The following is a 19,328-nucleotide window of genomic DNA, read 5'->3' on the forward strand; positions in this document are numbered from 1 at the left end:
CTATCTGTTTGTGGAAGTAACTTTACCAGATGGGACATAGTCTTGATCTTCATTTGAAGAATAGCCATCGGAATCATAATCTGAGTAATTCATCATTTCCCCTCCAGAAAGAGCCTACACTTTCTGCCAATAGTAAACACAGCAGTAAAGGTATGATGGATAACTGGCTAGCTAGCAAATTACAAAGCACCGGATATCTGACGAACCCTGTCTGTAGCGCGGTTACAAAATAACCGTTAAAGTTAACAAATGTTTCTAGCTGTATAGTTTATTATAGCTACAATTACAATAACAAACAAATACACAAGTATCCACAATATGAAAACGTGTGGCTTTGTTGACTAGCTACAGAAAGGAGCGCGGATCTATATTGATCATTGTGTAATTCTATGGTAGCTGCTTATCTGACTTCCTGATTTACTACGGCACGTCCACAGGATCAATCGATCGTTAGGAAAGACGCGTTATCGCTTCTTTATTGTTGGAAAATGAATACCGTATTCATAATCGATTGCATTATTATATATTTATATGTTAATACGGTTTGGAAATTGTATTCAACAATTTATCAAAATTGTGAAATCCTTTTTGTGACCCCGCCTCTGATGAGTCTGGTACCGGCGTGACGTCAAATCAAGTTGTGTTGACATCAAGCTAACGGCTATATACAGGAGATCCTTGTCGACTTGCTAGCTAGATCCAACATTAATGTTCTGATGGTGTTATTCGGATATTCGTGGTCTCGCACACATGCTCGTGGTGTTCTGTGCATTAGACATGCAGAACGGATATAACGAGATTGGGTTTGTGCAGCAAATTCTTAGCTTGAATTTGGTCCCTAGGAAAAATGGAACCAATCGAGGCAACGACACATCTCTTAGCGACTTCTCAGGTGAGATTCATTCCACAGCCCCTCTGTTCTACGTTAGCCAGTTGAACAACATTATTATAAACTTTGTAACGTACATTTTTCGTTAACTATTATCCAGGTAACCGATTTAACGTAGCTAGTAATACTACTTAGTGAGCTACCACATTCAAATAGACGTAAGTCGTAACGTTTGGGTCCTTACGTTAGTCCATTATTATTGAGCTACTTTAGCTAGCTAGATAGCTACTAGGTAGATAAGTTAACATGGCTTCTACTGTAGCTAGCTATTTAGAATGCTAAACAAGTAGCTAGCCAGCTGGCTAGCTAATCAAGTGCTAGCTAGCCAGCTGACAATAACAACAAATATTATTGTACAAAACGGACAACTTTAAATTACCCATAACGTTAGGTAATCCACTAGAGTATTCTAATGGATTACCTAACGTATGTATATATTACCTAACGTTATATATATTAGTGTGAGAGAGATTTTATATATATGTGTAATCGTTAGCAGCTTGGATTATTTTGCAGGGTGATTAAGGGGTCAGATTAACATAATGGGCACTAGGTAAGGTAGTATTTATTTCAGAAGACATGTCAGGCCACAGGCATGTGTAAAGTCTGTAAACATTGCAAGGCTATATGTTACTGCTTACTTCCTTTGTCTCAGAGATGTGGTATGGAGTCTTCTTGTGGGCTGCTGTCTCTTCACTGGTGTTCCACCTACCTGCTGCTCTCCTGGCCCTCGCCACCCTGCGACAACACAAAATAGCCCGCTTCATGCCCATTGCCATCATACTGATGAGTATCGTGGGCCCTGTGTGTGGTGGTGTCCTTACCAGTGAGTGACTCACCTCATGTTCTGATAAGCCATCAACATAATCCCCATTATTGTACGCGTAGACATAAACTACTCATTGAGTCAGTGTAAAAATTATTTTATACTTTTCAAAAACCAAAAATGTCTTTGTGCATGTAGGTGCCGCCATTGCTGGGGTGTACAAAGCAGCAGGGAAGAGGATGATCTCCTTGGAGGCCTTGGTGTTTGGAGTGGGCCAGTCCTTCTGTGTCCTCATTATCTCCTTCTTAAGAGTCCTAGCTACACTCTAGCACTGGGACACAGGAACTCAAGGAGGGAGAGTGGGGGGGGACATGCAATCAGCAGGACGGCATATGCAAGACAGCTGTTCCTTCAGAGGCCTTATTTTCTATATCTGTTATCGGATGACTTTGTTTGATACATGATTAGTTGCCAAAGTGGTATATTTCAGGGCTGGCCAGGGGCTCTGTTTTTCTATGTGTGTTATTTTTCATTCAGATTGTTGTGTGTTGCTCTATACTCAGAACAAGCCTTCTCATTCTGCGTGTTATAGATGTATCATACACATAGCTGAGAATGAAACATTCCAGCATGCAGGAAATTTGTGCTCTACAATTTGGATGAGTACACTCCATTTACTGTCTCAATAGTTCCACAACCTGGTAAAGACAACAAGTCTGATGTGCATGCCATCAGACAAACACTAAAGGAGAGCATTCTCTGCTCTGTTCCACCACAGACCAATCAGCTTAAATACATTATCTTGACTGAGGTGTGATGTATTCACAATGAGGCACAGTGCTCGACGATATTGAAATATCTAAGTCAGACATAGCTACAACTTAAGCTTTTATTTCCACGTATATATTTCTCTTTCTCTCTCCATATTCCAACTTGGGGTGTGTCTAATTATAATTTTAAAATATATATATATATTTAAGTCCATTCCAGCTTCTGTGAGCCTATGGCAATAGAGAGAAGTGGAGACAATGAAGAGAAGGAAAGTTGTAAGTTCCCAATCTCTTTGTATATTGCTGAGCAAATCATAGGGAATAGTGTTGAGTAATCTCATATTTATTTTATTTTCCTTAAATATCATTTTTTTCAATATTGTTAGGGTATTTTTAGATAGTTGATCCGTGGGTTATATCAGTGTATATACAAAATACTTTTTCTGAGTAAAATCTTTACACAAAACAGTTGCAGACTGTTCTAAGTTCTCTGGTGGCGTCAGTGTGCTTATATCATTTAATATCTCTTGAGAACCTTTTCAGCATTGCTCTTTTTTTGTTAATGTTCTATTGGCCTTAATGATGTTAAAGGTGTACAGTATGTAGGAATAGTGTAATATATTGTTACTTTGGCATTGATTATGCTAAACTAATAAGAGGCAACCTCACTCTAAACCATGAATGTGAATCAGATTTCCTTAAAATTCCTTGTGGAATTTCTTAAATCTTTTTACCAAAGAGAACCTAAAACATATGTACACCTGATTTTAGTTTGAACTGATAGCCCCCTTGTCCCCAAATCCTGCTTTAATTAAGGGCTCTATTCTATCTGTATCGCTGAAGCATTACAGATTTCGGGGTGTAAAGGTCATTTCCGATTGAGCCGACATGCAGTGTTTACTGTGAATGCAGTCTCTGCTAATGCTGAACACTGCCTTTAAATTTGATTCGCGCTGTAACGCTGAACTTCCGTAATACGGATTGAATAGAGCCCAAAAGGTTTCGGTATTGTGTCCAGACTTATAAATCATGAGCCGTGTGTAAGAACAAGGTAAAAGTCCAACTCCGTGAGAAAAAAGTCCCAATCCACCATAGAAAAGCACAGCTTTACAGATGTCTCTATTCTAAGCCAAGAGTAGCAGACTAGTGAAATCAAGCATTACAGTCCAACAAAAAGCTTTTTGTGTTTTGTTACTCAGCATGGCTACATGCATATTGTTCAAAACTATCAGCAGTGTAGTGGACATTAGTGCAGCAACAAAACCACATCCTTTTCAAAACACTAGTGTGGTGGACTGGTTATAGGAACAAATGAGGATGGTTGGCCATCACACTATTTTGTAGTGGTTCATTATTGTAATGTAGACAAATTTGTGGTGATAGCAGCAGGCTAGAGCTGTTCTGTCTGGCAGTGATATCATGAGGGGTGACATGTTGAAAGCCATGCTCTGCTTATCTGGGCCTTGAACACCTCAATTCCACAGAATGTTTATTTTTCTAAAGTTCTTTAACTTTCCTTATTGTAGCATGACTCCACACTACTGTTTGTTATATAGCTAGTTGGTTTGTCTTGCTTTAAATAAATGAATGCTCTTTCTTGCCCATGTGATTTTAATCCATGGATTGATTTTGGTTTTACAAGACAAGGTTGATTTTATTACATTAAATTAAAGTGCCAATTGTTAATATTTTCATGTAATAAAATATTTCACGTTATAATTATTTGAGTGGTGTATTGATTTCAACTCATTTTGACTACTGCATTACACCTTGGTAGTGTGTATAGACCTCCCCACAGATGGATTATTTATCTCCTGCTCCATCTCTCTGCCTCTCCATATACACACACACAGATGGCACTCCTGTGCTTTTACTACCTCCACCAGCCAAGTCCCAGTAGCAGCACGGCTCGGTGGCGGTCGGATGGAATAATGTGGTGTTACCAGGGAGAAACTACACACAGATCACTCATGGTGAGGGGGCCACTCTGTCTAGGCTGTACTCCATGTATTCCTGGCAGGCACCATGAGACAGCCTGGTGCTTTATGATCATCATGAAACATCACAGAAGTGAGCTAATATTGGTCTTCCTGGCTATTACATGTTTTCCATACACTACACAGGCGAAACACTGCTGCTTACTTGAATAATGATTAAATCAAGGTTTTGTCAATACTTTTTGTGTAGTATTTTGTAGCTTCATACATCGAGTGAGGGTTGTTAATCTAAAGAAGTCATGTTGCTCTAGTTCCCCCTACCAACAGTCATGTTGCTCTAGTTCCCCCTTACCAACAATGGTGTTGCTCTAGTTCCCCCTTACCAACAGTCATGTTGCTCTAGTTCCCCCTTACCAACAGTCATGTTGCTCTAGTTCCCCCTTACCAACAGTCATGTTGCTCTAGTTCCCCCTACCAACAGTCATGTTGCTCTAGTTCCCCCTACCAACAGTCATGTTGCTCTAGTTCCCCCTACCAACAGTCATGTTGCTCTAGTTCCCCCTACCAACAGTCATGTTGCTCTAGTTCCCCCTTACCAACAATGGTGTTGCTCTAGTTCCCCCTTACCAACAGTCATGTTGCTCTAGTTCCCCCTTACCAACAGTCATGTTGCTCTAGTTCCCCCTACCAACAGTCATGTTGCTCTAGTTCCCCCTACCAACAGTCATGTTGCTCTAGTTCCCCCTACCAACAGTCATGTTGCTCTAGTTCCCCCTACCAACAGTCATGCATACCAGCAGTGATGACAGTGCTCTTGATGACACTTCAGAATCAACTTTTTAATAATTATTAACAAGTATAGGTATGGATTTACGCTCTTTAAAACATTTGTTCATAATTTGTTTATTTTTTACATAATCTGGCGTGCAAGGCGAAGGTAGACATGATAGAAAATAGACTCTTGCCAGGTCAGTCCATGTGTTTCACCATTAAGGGGGGTTCAGTTCTTTGGTCTGATGTTTCTGCCTGCGCTGTGTGCTGCTGTGAGACCGTCTCACCCCTCTTCTCTGCTGTGCTCTTTCCCTCTACCTGACTGGCCCCCACTGGGCTTGGCCCTGGCTTGTCCTCTGTTACCGGCCGGCTGTCCGTCCCCTCACCCTCTCCAGTCCTATTTTTCCCTGCTTCACCTGCTGTTTGAATGATTAAACAAAGCAGAGATTATATTTTTAATCACAAAGACAACACAGAACAAGATGGAACCTGCCTTTTTACAGGCAGAAAGATAAACCTAACAAAGTTTGAAAGAAAAGAAAAGCAATTGTTTCTTGATTAGATTAGTATTATTCAAGCAATCATTTCTGTTTCATCCAAAACAAGGTAATTCTAGACTTTAATATCTGGCACTTTATAGCATGCTGTGATGTAGATATTGACTGAGGGCTGCATGAGGGTTGTGGGCATAATGATGAAGCATGGCTTTAATAAATCTTTCACATTAATTGTACCATAGGGGACCTGATATCCAGTCCTCCTCCAGCCCTGTAATTGAAGCTGATATGAGATGTAATAGGATGGTAATGTCTCTAAAGTGCATGTGGTGCTGAGGGCCTGGTGGGTGAGTTATTATTATTTTTACAGACAAATAGAGGGGGACAAAGCAGAGGGAGGAGGAACAAGTTGGCATATGCCCATTAAGCCAAGGCTCATAGGCCCCAAACTAAACATTTGTAAATTTGGCACAGTGCCTCAAGAAGTGCAACCATACACTCAACCATACACTCCATACACTCAACCATACACTCATCTTCAAAATATCTTGACTCAATCTACCTTTCAAACCATATGTTCAGTCAGCAACTGTTCTTATTTGCCTTATTTCCCCCGCCCATGCCTGCACCTTACACCCTGCACCACAGCCCACATACTCACCCTCCTCTCCCTCTAGCTGGATCTCACTACAGGTAGGGAGCTCCCCCAGGTTGGTACGTTTCTGGACTGGTGACCTCTGCAACCATGGCAATGCTGCCTTCAGCTCTGATGGGAGGGAGGAAGAGTAAAGATGAACAACCTGCCTCAAATACATAATGTGACAGGGCATCAATGAACACATTTAGGCTTTTCGATGTATTTGTACACAGTGACGCATATATGTTTTTAGTGAAGTGCTACCATAGGGGAAGGTGGAAAGGATGATAGACTATTTATTTATTTATTTGGATCCCCATTAGCTTTTTCTGTAGCAGCAGCTACTCTTCCTGGGTTCCACAAAAAACACAGAACATGGCAACTAAAAAAACACTGATAGACAAGGACAGTCACACAAATTTGAAAAACAACAACATACAAACAAAACAACAAAATATTATCCAAACAATATAGCTAAGAAATGATGTGTGTTTGTTTGTGTGTGTCCCTTCACACTACCTGCGGTTCCATGAGATGTTGTTTAAATCATTTTTCTAAGGTCATTTTGCTGTTTGCTTGAGTAATTTGGGATGGAAGGGAGTTATTTTTGGACTTGGGACTGTGAAGAGACCCCTGCATTGTCAATATGACTTGACCATGATAATTGACCATCCAGTGTTATACCCAGGAGTTTATCTTCCTCAACTTGCTCAACGGTCACCCCCTTTATGCACAACTCCTGTTGATGTTTTATAGAATGCTTTAAACAAAATGTATTTAGATGTATTCAACACCAGTTTATTATTTATCACCCATTCTGATACTGACTGCAACTCCTTATTTAGAATTTCAGTGAGCTCACTGACTTACGGTCCTGTAGTGTGGAATCATCTGCATACATAGTCATTATAGCTTTGTGTAAGACCAGTGGCAAATCATTTGTAAAAAAATTAATAAAATAGAGAAGAGTAATGGCCAAAGGCAGCTGCCCAGAGGGACACCGCACTGCACATATCTCATGTTTGAGAAGCTTCCATTGAAGAACAAACATGTGATGGCATGTGATGTAAAGCCATAGCAAGTGGGTTTCTTCAATAACAACATATGTTCAATAACATCAAAGGCTGCACTGAAATCTAACAATACAGGTCCAACTATCATCTTATAACTTTGTTAAACTTTTTTTTTTACCAATCATCAGTCATCTGAGTCAATGAATACAAGTTGATTGCCCTTCTCTATAGGCATGCTAAAAGTCAGTAGTTAACCTGTTCTCTGAAAAACTATAAAACACTACAAAACAGAGAAAACACTGACATGACTGGGTAACATCATTTCTAGAGCCATATACAGTACAGTATATACACACAGTATAATCTTTGTATATGGCTTTGATCATCTGCAGTAACCAGTGGTATACAGCAGGAGGTGTTCTCTCTCTCTCTCTGCTGACGAGCTCACCTTCGGGGTCCAGCTGAGCAGCATGTTCCTGGAGGAGCGAGTCCTCGTAGACGGACACAGCTCTCCGCTGGGGAGAGAGCTTCATGCGGGACTGGGGTTTAGGAAGGCTCTCTAGGGGATGACCAAGACACACAGGAGTTAGATACACAGTTACACACACAGTGACACCAACACACAACTCACGGTGGATTTAGGCTTGACACTGAGGTCACAGTGACATGTCCAAAAAGACCAGAGCAGGCATACCCAACACATGTTTGGATGCCATCCTCTGCTATAATGTGGACCCAAATAACATCAGGGTGCTACATATTGGTGGCGGACTGTGCAATACACTGTACAGTAATGTCATTCAGCTAGTGCACTCTTGAGTCAAAACCAATACAGTCCGACTTCTGGCAAATGGACTCCCAGGAGTGATATCAGCTCACTTTGATTATGTAAAATAATCTTTCTAATACAGACAAGTGCATTAGGTGCTGCCATGCACAAAATATGTTACAGTATATGAAAACAAAGAGAGATACCAAAGTAATTATTATGCTCTGAGCAGTCACTGTGATTGCATTATTTCATAGTAAGCTTATAATGAAAGACAAAGCATCAGAGAGAGTGGGAGAGACAAAGCATCAGAGAGAGTGGGAGAGACAAAGCATCAGAGAGAGTGGGAGAGACAAAGCATCAGAGAGAGTGGGAGAGACAAAGCATCAGAGAGAGTGGGAGAGACAAAGCATCAGAGAGAGTGGGAGAGACAAAGCATCAGAGAGAGTGGGAGAGACAAAGCATCAGAGAGAGTGGGAGAGACAAAGCATCAGAGAGAGTGGGAGAGATAAAGCATCAGAGAGAGTGGGAGAGATAAAGCATCAGAGAGAGTGGGAGAGATAAAGCATCAGAGAGAGTGGGAGAGACAAAGCATCAGAGAGAGTGGGAGAGATAAAGCATCAGAGAGAGTGGGAGAGATAAAGCATCAGAGAGAGTGGGAGAGATAAAGCATCAGAGAGAGTGGGAGAGATAAAGCATCAGAGAGAGTGGGAGAGAAAGCATCAGAGAGAGTGGGAGAGAAAGCATCAGAGAGAGTGGGAGAGATAAAGCATCAGAGAGAGTGGGAGAGATAAAGCATCAGAGAGAGTGGGAGAGATAAAGCATCAGAGAGAGTGGGAGAGACAAAGCATCAGAGAGGGTGGGAGAGATAAAGCATCAGAGAGAGTGGGAGAGATAAAGCATCAGAGAGATAAAGCATCAGAGAGAGTGGGAGAGACAAAGCATCAGAGTGGGAGAGATAAAGCATCAGAGAGAGTGGGAGAGATAAAGCATCAGAGAGAGTGGGAGAGATAAAGCATCAGAGAGAGTGGGAGAGACAAAGGGAACAGATACAGAACATAAAACTAGCCTGGTATTTTTCTGCACAGACAGAAAAAACAAGTATTTTTTCACAAATGAAAAAGTGTGGTCAGACCTGGAAAGAAGAGAGGTGAGTGATACTGTATGTACAGTGCATTTGGAAAGTATTCAGACCCCCTCATTTTTCTACATTTTGTTATGTTATGTGTTATTCTAAAATATATTTTTTAAATCCCTCATTAATCTACACATAATACCCCATAATAACAAAGTGAAAACTTATTTACATAAGCATTCAGACCCTTTGCTATGAGACTCAAAATTGAGCTCATGTGCATCCCATGGTTACTCTGACAGAGCTCCAGAGTTCATCTCTGGAGCCCTGTCAGAGTGACCGTCAGGTTCTGTGGAGACAAGATAACCTTCCAGAAAGACAACCATCTCTGCAGCACTTCACCAATCAGGCCTTTATGGTAGTGTGGACAGACGGAAACCCCTTCTCAATAAAAGGCACATGACAGCCCGCTTGGAGTTTGCCAAAAGGCACGCACCTGAAGGACTCTCAGACCATGACAAACAAGATTCTCTGGTCTGATGAAACCAAGATTGAACTCTTTGGCCTGAATGCCAAGCGTCACATCTGGAGGAAACCTGGCACCATCCCTATGGTGAAGCATGGTGGTGGCAGCATAATTCTGTGGGGATGTTTTCAGCAGCAAGGACTGGGAGACTAATCAGGATCGAGGGAAAGATGAAGGGAGCAAAGTACAAAGAGATCCTTGATGAAAACCTGCTCCAGAGTGCTCAGGACTGGGGCAAAGGTTCACTTTCCAACAGGACAACAACCCTAAACACACAGCCAAGACAACGCAGGAGTGACTTCGGGACAAGTCTCTGAATGTGCTTGAGTGGCCCAGCGAGACCCCGGACTTGAACCTGATCGAACATCACTGGAGAGACCTGAAAATAACTGTAGAGCAACACTTCTCATCCACCCTGACAGAGCTTGAGAGGATATGCAGAGAAGAATGGGAGAAACTCCCCAAATACAGGTGTACCCAAGAAGACTGAAGGCTGTAATCGCTGCCAGGTTTTTTCAACAATGTACTGAGTAAATGGTCTGAATACTTACGTAAATGTGATATCTGTTTTTTTATTTAGAATAAATGTGCAAAAATGTATAACCTGTTTTTGCTTTGTCATTGTGGGCTATTGTGTGTAGATTTATGAGGGGGGGAAACGATTTAGCCAATTTTAGAATAAGGCTTCAACATAACAAAATGTGGAAAAAGTAAAGGGGTCTGAATACTTTCCAAATGCACTGTATGTATACCTTCTGTGACTGATTGTGCTCTCTCAGTGCGCTCCCTGCTCTCCAGAGAGCTGGGGCCCCTGTGTGGCGATGGGGCAGGGGGAGTCTTCTTGCGGGAGGAAGGACTGGGCGGCTCACTCTGCTGGGGCTGGGTCTGGCTCTGGGAGGGCTCTGGTTCTACTGGCTGGGTCTGGGTCTCCGTGGCTGTGTTGGGCTTCCAGGGGACCCCCGGGGATGTCCTAGCGGCAGCAGGGTGCTGCTGGGGGGCTGGGAGAGGGGGTTTGGCTGCCACTGTGGGTTTAGGAGGGAGGGGGCCGATGGGACGTTCTGGGAGGAGGGGCTTGTCTGTTCTGAGAGCCTCCACGCCTGCTCTGATTGGCCGCCTGGTGTCTGAGGGGAGAAGGGAGGTTGCACTGAAGTCATTACTTCAACATTATATTTACATAAAGGCTTGGAGCAGGGGTGGGAAAACTTTTTGGCTCGAGGGCCACATCGGGATTTTGGAATTCAAAGGAGGGACGCATTTTTGGGGGGACAATTGTTTGTTAAAATCGATTTGGGGGGCCTCCCAAGTGATGCAGCGGTCTAAGGCTTGAGTGCTTGAGGCATCACTACAGACCCGGGTTCGATCCCAGGCTGTGTCACAGCTGGCCGTGACTGGGAGACTTATGACGCGGCACACAATTGGCCCAGCGTCGTCCGGGTTAGGAAGGGGTTTGGCAGGCCGAGATTTACTTGTCCCATCGCGCTCTAGCGACTCCTGTGGAAGGCCGGGTGCATGCACTTTGACACGGTCGCCAGGTGCACGTTGTTTCCTCTGACACATTAGTGCGGCTGGCTTCCGGATTAAGTGGGCATTAATGTCAAGAAGCAGTGCGGCTTGGCTGGGTCGTGTTTCTCGACCTTCGCCTGAGTCCGTACGGGAGTTGTAGCGATGGGACAAGACTGTAACTACCAATAGGATACCATGAAATTGGGGAGAAAAAAGGAATAAAAGGAAATACAAATAAAACATTTATTTGTATTTTATTTATTTTTTGTCTCACGGGCCGGATTGAAGGCCTCGGCCTGGGATACGGCCCAACGGGCCGTACTTTGCCCCCCCCCCCTGGCTTGGAGTATAGATGGATATATTACATGGACATCCATTCACCAGCTTTAAGTGTCAGAATTACCTGACGCTGATGTGGACATAGTGCGAGGCTTCATGGACGTGGGTGGTGGTTCAGGTTTTTTGTCAAGAATTGCACCTGAGAAAGAATAGAGGATTACAGCAAAATGGGAGGTTCACCTACACATATTATGAGCCCCTCCATACTTGAAACAGTCTGACACACAAAATAAACAAGAAATCCACACAAAAAACAGCTAAGGGAGCTTTCACTGTTATCTTTAGAGCACAAGCCATTTGCTGATAGTGCTGCGTTCCCCTCTGAGTGAATGTGTGAACTGATCCCTGACCTCCAGCACTGAGTGACAAAGGGCAGTAATGACTCCCAGGCTAGCCGGTCTGCGTTGCTTGGACTTCCCATGAACGTCTCTGGCCTCCTCTAACCTCAGGGTCAACGCCAGTCACCACCCAGCTAGCACATAACGTTCTGAGAACCCTATGTTTCTTAGAGCTTGGTGAGAACGTGGTTGTCCTATGGTTATTTTGCATACAACCTCAGGGTCAACGCAGTCACCACCCAGCTAGCACATAACGTTCTGAGAACCCTATGTTTCTTAGAGCTTGGTGAGAACGTGGTTGTCCTATGGTTATTTTGCATACAACCTTCCCACAACATTCTGGAAATGGTGCAGGATAGTTGCTTGGCTTTGGAACATTCTCAGCACAGATAAGGAACTTGACAAAATAATGTTATTTTCTTGGTATTTAATTGGTTTAACAGAACGTTTCCTAAAAGTATCAAACATTTTTGGTAATGTTCTAGGAATGTTCTCCAACTGGTTTGACATTGGGAATGTTTTCAAATAGTTCAGAGAACATTTAGAAACAACCCACTGGGCACAAACGGGTTGAATCAATGTTGATTCCATGTCATTTCAATTAAATATGTTGAACCAATGTGGAATAGATGTTGAATTGATGTCTGAGCCCATTGTGAACATTCTTCTTTGGGAATTTCAGTACTTCAGCATAACGTTTCCTCATGGTTCTATTTAAAGTCATGTTCTTCGAACATTATGAAAACTTTCCAGAAAAAACACAAGAAAACATTAGTAACGCTCAAAGAACGTTATAAGCATGTTATTGAAAAACATATACATTCCGTTCTCAGCGTCAACAAAACTCTCTCTATCCTTTATCTTTTTAAGTGTGTTCAGGTGTATCGGCTGTGCCCACTAATTGGCCACACTTGACCTTAATGAGTGCTTGTTTCCTTTGAAATTGGGTCTGTTTGAATAGACTAAACTGAACGAGTTAAAACATGGCACACAAGCTCCATCCTGGTGGTGCTGTGGACTAATTCCATGGATAGAAAACAGAAGATCATAGGTTCATCTCACTGATGCTGTGTCACAATAAAAAAATAAATGTTCATGTCTAAGCAAATTCATTTCCATCTGTGCTGGGAGTTCAGAACAGTTAACTTCAGCTAGCAGTGTTATTAAAAGTCTTACCTGTCTGTCTGTGCTGGGAGTTCAGAACAGTTAACCTCAGCTAGCAGTGTTATTAAAAGTCTTACCTGTCTGTCTGTGCTGGGAGTTCAGAACAGTTAACCTCAGCTAGCAGTGTTATTAAAAGTCTTACCTGTCTGTCTGTGCTGGGAGTTCAGAACAGTTAACCTCAGCTAGCAGTGTTATTAAAAGTCTTACCTGTCTGTCTGTGCTGGGAGTTCAGAACAGTTAACCTCAGCTAGCAGTGTTATTAAAAGTCTTACCTGTCTGTCTGTGCTGGGAGTTCAGAACAGTTAACCTCAGCTAGCAGTGTTATTAAAAGTCTTACCTGTCTGTCTGTGCTGGGAGTTCAGAACAGTTAACCTCAGCTAGCAGTGTTATTAAAAGTCTTACCTGTCTGTCTGTGCTGGGAGTTCAGAACAGTTAACCTCAGCTAGCAGTGTTATTAAAAGTCTTACCTGTCTGTCTGTGCTGGGAGTTCAGAACAGTTAACCTCAGCTAGCAGTGTTATTAAAAGTCTTACCTGTCTGTCTGTGCTGGGAGTTCAGAACAGTTAACCTCAGCTAGCAGTGTTATTAAAAGTCTTACCTGTCTGTCTGTGCTGGGAGTTCAGAACAGTTAACCTCAGCTAGCAGTGTTATTAAAAGTCTTACCTGTCTGTCTGTGCTGGGAGTTCAGAACAGTTAACCTCAGCTAGCAGTGTTATTAAAAGTCTTACCTGTCTGTCTGTGCTGGGAGTTCAGAACAGTTAACCTCAGCTAGCAGTGTTATTAAAAGTCTTACCTGTCTGTCTGTGCTGGGAGTTCAGAACAGTTAACCTCAGCTAGCAGTGTTATTAAAAGTCTTACCTGTCTGTCTGTGCTGGGAGTTCAGAACAGTTAACCTCAGCTAGCAGTGTTATTAAAAGTCTTACCTGTCTGTCTGTGCTGGGAGTTCAGAACAGTTAACCTCAGCTAGCAGTGTTATTAAAAGTCTTACCTGTCTGTCTGTGCTGGGAGTTCAGAACAGTTAACCTCAGCTAGCAGTGTTATTAAAAGTCTTACCTGTCTGTCTGTGCTGGGAGTTCAGAACAGTTAACCTCAGCTAGCAGTGTTATTAAAAGTCTTACCTGTCTGTCTGTGCTGGGAGTTCAGAACAGTTAACCTCAGCTAGCAGTGTTATTAAAAGTCTTACCTGTCTGTCTGTGCTGGGAGTTCAGAACAGTTAACCTCAGCTAGCAGTGTTATTAAAAGTCTTACCTGTCTGTCTGTGCTGGGAGTTCAGAACAGTTAACCTCAGCTAGCAGTGTTATTAAAAGTCTTACCTGTCTGTCTGTGCTGGGAGTTCAGAACAGTTAACCTCAGCTAGCAGTGTTATTAAAAGTCTTACCTGTCTGTCTGTGCTGGGAGTTCAGAACAGTTAACCTCAGCTAGCAGTGTTATTAAAAGTCTTACCTGTCTGTCTGTGCTGGGAGTTCAGAACAGTTAACCTCAGCTAGCAGTGTTATTAAAAGTCTTACCTGTCTGTCTGTGCTGGGAGTTCAGAACAGTTAACCTCAGCTAGCAGTGTTATTAAAAGTCTTACCTGTCTGTCTGTGCTGGGAGTTCAGAACAGTTAACCTCAGCTAGCAGTGTTATCTTACCTGTCTGTCTGTGCTGGGAGTTCAGAACAGTTAACCTCAGCTAGCAGTGTTATTAAAAGTCTTACCTGTCTGTCTGTGCTGGGAGTTCAGAACAGTTAACCTCAGCTAGCAGTGTTATTAAAAGTCTTACCTGTCTGTCTGTGCTGGGAGTTCAGAACAGTTAACCTCAGCTAGCAGTGTTATTAAAAGTCTTACCTGTCTGTCTGTGCTGGGAGTTCAGAACAGTTAACCTCAGCTAGCAGTGTTATTAAAAGTCTTACCTGTCTGTCTGTGCTGGGAGTTCAGAACAGTTAACCTCAGCTAGCAGTGTTATTAAAAGTCTTACCTGTCTGTCTGTGCTGGGAGTTCAGAACAGTTAACCTCAGCTAGCAGTGTTATTAAAAGTCTTACCTGTCTGTCTGTGCTGGGAGTTCAGAACAGTTAACCTCAGCTAGCAGTGTTATTAAAAGTCTTACCTGTCTGTCTGTGCTGGGAGTTCAGAACAGTTAACCTCAGCCAGCAGTGTTATTAAAAGTCTTACCTGTCTGTCTGTGCTGGGAGTTCAGAACAGTTAACCTCAGCCAGCAGTGTTATTAAAAGTCTTACCTGTCTGTCTGTGCTGGGAGTTCAGAACAGTTAACCTCAGCTAGCAGTGTTATTAAAAGTCTTACCTGTCTGTCTGTGCTGGGAGTTCAGAACAGTTAACCTCAGCTAGCAGTGTTATTAAAAGTCTTACCTGTCTGTCTGTGCTGGGAGTTCAGAACAGTTAACCTCAGCTAGCAGTGTTATTAAAAGTCTTACCTGTCTGTCTGTGCTGGGAGTTCAGAACAGTTAACCTCAGCTAGCAGTGTTATTAAAAGTCTTACCTGTCTGTCTGTGCTGGGAGTTCAGAACAGTTAACCTCAGCTAGCAGTGTTATTAAAAGTCTTACCTGTCTGTCTGTGCTGGGAGTTCAGAACAGTTAACCTCAGCTAGCAGTGTTATTAAAAGTCTTACCTGTCTGTCTGTGCTGGGAGTTCAGAACAGTTAACCTCAGCTAGCAGTGTTATTAAAAGTCTTACCTGTCTGTCTGTGCTGGGAGTTCTAAACAGTTAACCTAAGCTAGCAGTGTTATTAAAAGTCTTACCTGTCTGTCTGTGCTGGGAGTTCTAAACAGTTAACCTAAGCTAGCAGTGTTATTAAAAGTCTTACCTGTCTGTCTGTGCTGGGAGTTCTAAACAGTTAACCTAAGCTAGCAGTGTTATTAAAAGTCTTACCTGTCTGTCTGTGCTGGGAGTTCTAAACAGTTAACCTAAGCTAGCAGTGTTATTAAAAGTCTTACCTGTCTGTCTGTGCTGGGAGTTCAGAACAGTTAACCTAAGCTAGCAGTGTTATTAAAAGTCTTACCTGTCTGTCTGTGCTGGGAGTTCAGAACAGTTAACCTCAGCTAGCAGTGTTATTAAAAGTCTTACCTGTCTGTCTGTGCTGGGAGTTCAGAACAGTTAACCTCAGCTAGCAGTGTTATTAAAAGTCTTACCTGTCTGTCTGTGCTGGGAGTTCAGAACAGTTAACCTAAGCTAGCAGTGTTATTAAAAGTCTTACCTGTCTGTCTGTGCTGGGAGTTCAGAACAGTTAACCTAAGCTAGCAGTGTTATTAGAAGTCTTACCTGTCTGTCTGTGCTGGGAGTTCAGAACAGTTAACCTAAGCTAGCAGTGTTATTAGAAGTCTCATTGAAACATTCAGTAAAAGTTTTGAAAGTTATTCAAAAACCTCAAAATAACTGTTAATAAAACCTCACAGGAAAACTTTCAGGGAACCATAGTAAAACATTCTGAGAACCTCCCTGCAATCTAAAAATATACATTCCCAGAACAAGTGAAATGTTCAGTTCCGTTCTCAGAATGTTTAAAAAAACATTCTGTTTAACCAGTCAGGAAATGTATGGCTTCGTTACGAGAACCAATAGGAAACCAAAAACGTACATTCCCACAACTTCCAAGGAACCAAATGTGCTTGCTGAACTCTTTATTTATTTATACATGCAAGATTGATTTCTCTGATGGCCTTTACCTCACTGGGCTTCATACTGGCCTTTACCAGAAATAAGCACAGTTTCTACATTTCTATCAAATTGATCTAGATTCCTTCTTCTTTTCAAGGGGTACACAAGAGGCCAACAACAGCAGTTTACATATGACAAGCCTCTACCGTCAAATCGCATCCCTCGTGCTACAGCAACACTTTTACTTGACAGTCTACAATTCTACAGTTCTAAGAGGAGATATCTACATGTAACACAACCACCCGACTCTAAGTTGACAAAGACTGCACATCAACAGCAAACCTGAGATGCTGTCAAGCTCCCGTCGGCAGCAGGGGATTTGTACATACAGTGTGATGAGTCACACAAGGAGTCCCAGACACACAGCTGAGGAGGTGTGCGGAGTGGCTTACCTTCGGAGTTGGTTTTCCTCAGCTCCTCTTCTTTGTTCTAAAGGAAGATATAAGAGAATGTTATTCATGTGTTATCCTCCCATGTGCTCCTACCTGGACTAATAAGGCACGCTGCAGTGGATAAGCTGCAATATCACAGTCTCAGGATTAGGTACCTTACTGAGATATTCACTGCCATGGCACATTACATGATTGTCACAAAGGTGCTGTAATCCTAAGTGAATCCCAGCTGGGCGCTCGGAACATAAATAGAGGAAATGGGGAGGAAGAGAACAGAAAGGGTGGTCCACAACCATCAATATCACACACAAACACACACCTGGCTGTTTTTTGTGTCTGCAGGAGGTGTCTTGGCCACCCCCATGCGGTGGAGCATGACGTGGAGGCGCTGTTCAAAGCTGGATGTGCATTCAGATGCGTGTTTCTGAAAGTGGATGACCAAAAGCATTTTTAGAAATGATGTGCATTTTCTTTAGAACTCACTCCATGTGTTTTCTGATCACTAGTGCAGAGTGGTGCCTACCTTTCCGTGTGCGGCAGCGCCATCCTCCAGGCCTGTCAGCAGGATGAGGGACTGGGACTTGCCCTCCCTGAGCGAGCGCCGTGTGGCCTTCAGCCTCCTCTCTCCATCTGGGGTCTTGCTCTTTTCCAGGGTCCGGCTCTTCTCCCTCTCCACCAGGAACCCGCCGACAGGACTGATGATGGGGCTTGGGGTCAGAGCGCTGGGGGACACAGATGACACCTCCTCCTGGATGGGGGCACTGGTGGGCAGGGTTGTGGGGATGCTGGGGACATCAGAGGGTGCGGTGGGGGCCATGGTGTTGTCCTCTGCTGCTCTTACTGTTTTGGTGGCATCAGAATCATTAACACCGGTCGCCTTAGCACCACTCTCTTCTTCTAACTTCCCCTTCTCTCTCTCCCGCTCTTTCTCTCTCTCCCTCTCTTTTGCCTCCCTGAGCGGTCTGATTAGATCTGCGATGGAGGTCTTTTTGACCTTGCCCTCTGGCCCACCCTCACCCTTTGCCCCCCGGCCAGCACGGACTTTCTTGAAGGCGAAGAAGTCCCCAAACTTCTTCTTGATGTTTTTGGAGGGGGCAGTGGAAGGGGTGGTGGTTGTGGTAGTAGTGTTGGAGGTTGTTATGATGGAGGAGGAGGAAGAGGAGGTGATAGAGGTGGTAGAGGAGGGTAGGGCCAGGGCAGACGTGCTGGGAGGGGCAGGGGTGGTGGAGGTCGACGCTGTGGGTTGTGCTTTGTAAGGGACCTCCTCCCTCTGCGCTTTTCTGCAAGTGAGGTGAGGCACAAAACAGCAACAACACTACTGAGTCTCCATTCAGTGGTGGTGCTTGTTCAGTGTTCATACTCTATCTAGTGCTGGGATCAGAGGGATGCTGTGTATTTGGGATACAGTGTTTTTAACCACAGTAGACAAACATTAGTCTAATACATTCTGTTATCTTTCTGTTGCTACAGTATGTATGCATGGTGTGTGTAGCGATGTTTGTCTACACGGGAGTGTGTGAACATGCATGTGCAGAGTGTGTGAACATGCATGTGCAGAGGGTGTAGGTGTAGAAAGCTAGTATGAGTGGGTTTGTTTAGTGTGGGTGCATGCAGTATATCTATTCTGTACGTGTCAGTATGCAAAGGTGTATTCTGTTGGAGGTATACGGATACTTACAGCGGGTCATCAGGGATGATCTTCTTAGTGAAGAACTCCTCTACTCCCTCATCCACCCTGCCCATGGTCTCATTGGCTTCATTCTCTTCACGCTCAGCTGCTTGCTCCTGCACACACATACATGTACAAAAACACAAACAAAAGATAATTGTGACTCAGTATATGCAAAAGTGAAGGCACTGTGGTTCATCTGCCACTGTCAAATCCCCCTGTAGCGTTGCCAAAAAATAAATGTTTGCTTATTGGCCAAGCCAGCATCGCATAACCAATAAGATAAGTGGCTTGGAGAATGCTTATGGTAAAACCATTGTGTGGCTGATCAGTGTAGGCTGAGTACACTCTCACACTCACCGTACACATAGTGATTCATATGTTTGACAACAGATATGCAATAGATAAAAATATATGTTTATGAACAAACACAGACAAATATACCCACGCAATCACACACACAATAGATCATCCTCTCTATTCTATAGAACACTGTGTGGCTGTGGCAGAAGCAGTGTGTGCAGGCACATCTGTGCTTCAGGTACCTGGAAGGAACACAACCCCTCAGCCCTGATCCCCCACCATGTGACTGGACCTCTTAGACACACCCTTTCCCCACCAT

At 43.3% G+C, this 19,328-nt stretch overlaps 2 protein-coding genes and 1 pseudogene across 4 annotated transcripts in view; 1 reads left to right on the forward strand and 2 right to left on the reverse strand.

Moving 5' to 3' along the window:
- cfdp1 (craniofacial development protein 1) overlaps positions 1-418 on the reverse strand; it is a 54,543-nt gene extending 54,125 nt beyond the window's left edge. For 2 of the 3 annotated variants that reach the window (XM_024423492.2, XM_024423491.2), the window contains exon 1: positions 27-418. In XM_024423492.2, the coding sequence (XP_024279260.2) occupies positions 27-96 (70 nt within the window). In that variant the 5' untranslated portion in view covers positions 97-418. The remainder of the gene's footprint in view (positions 1-26) is intronic. The other variant, XM_024423495.2, reaches the window with a different exon arrangement.
- A 201-nt stretch (positions 419-619) lies between these two features.
- On the forward strand, positions 620-3,159 carry tmem170a (transmembrane protein 170A). The gene is made up of 3 exons (XM_024423496.2): positions 620-892; positions 1,545-1,715; positions 1,854-3,159. The coding sequence occupies exons 1-3, from the start codon at positions 751-753 to the stop codon at positions 1,982-1,984; spliced, it is 444 nt and encodes a 147-aa protein (XP_024279264.1). The 5' UTR covers positions 620-750; the 3' UTR covers positions 1,985-3,159.
- Positions 3,160-5,180: 2,021 nt separating this feature from the next.
- LOC112253459 overlaps positions 5,181-19,328 on the reverse strand; it is a 48,767-nt pseudogene continuing 34,619 nt past the window's right edge.

This window comes from Oncorhynchus tshawytscha, linkage group LG06 (assembly GCF_018296145.1).
Source record: "Oncorhynchus tshawytscha isolate Ot180627B linkage group LG06, Otsh_v2.0, whole genome shotgun sequence".
NCBI classification, from domain to species: domain Eukaryota; kingdom Metazoa; phylum Chordata; class Actinopteri; order Salmoniformes; family Salmonidae; genus Oncorhynchus; species Oncorhynchus tshawytscha.

Excerpts from the sequence above, each read along its gene's own strand:
- tmem170a (XM_024423496.2), top strand. The coding sequence starts at position 751 with ATGCTCGTGGTGTTCTGTGCATTAGACATGCAGAACGGATATAACGAG. Across the intron at positions 893-1,544 it reads ATCTCTTAGCGACTTCTCAG|AGATGTGGTATGGAGTCTTC; the intron begins GTGAGATTCATT and ends CCTTTGTCTCAG. Across the intron at positions 1,716-1,853 it reads GTGTGGTGGTGTCCTTACCA|GTGCCGCCATTGCTGGGGTG; the intron begins GTGAGTGACTCA and ends TTGTGCATGTAG.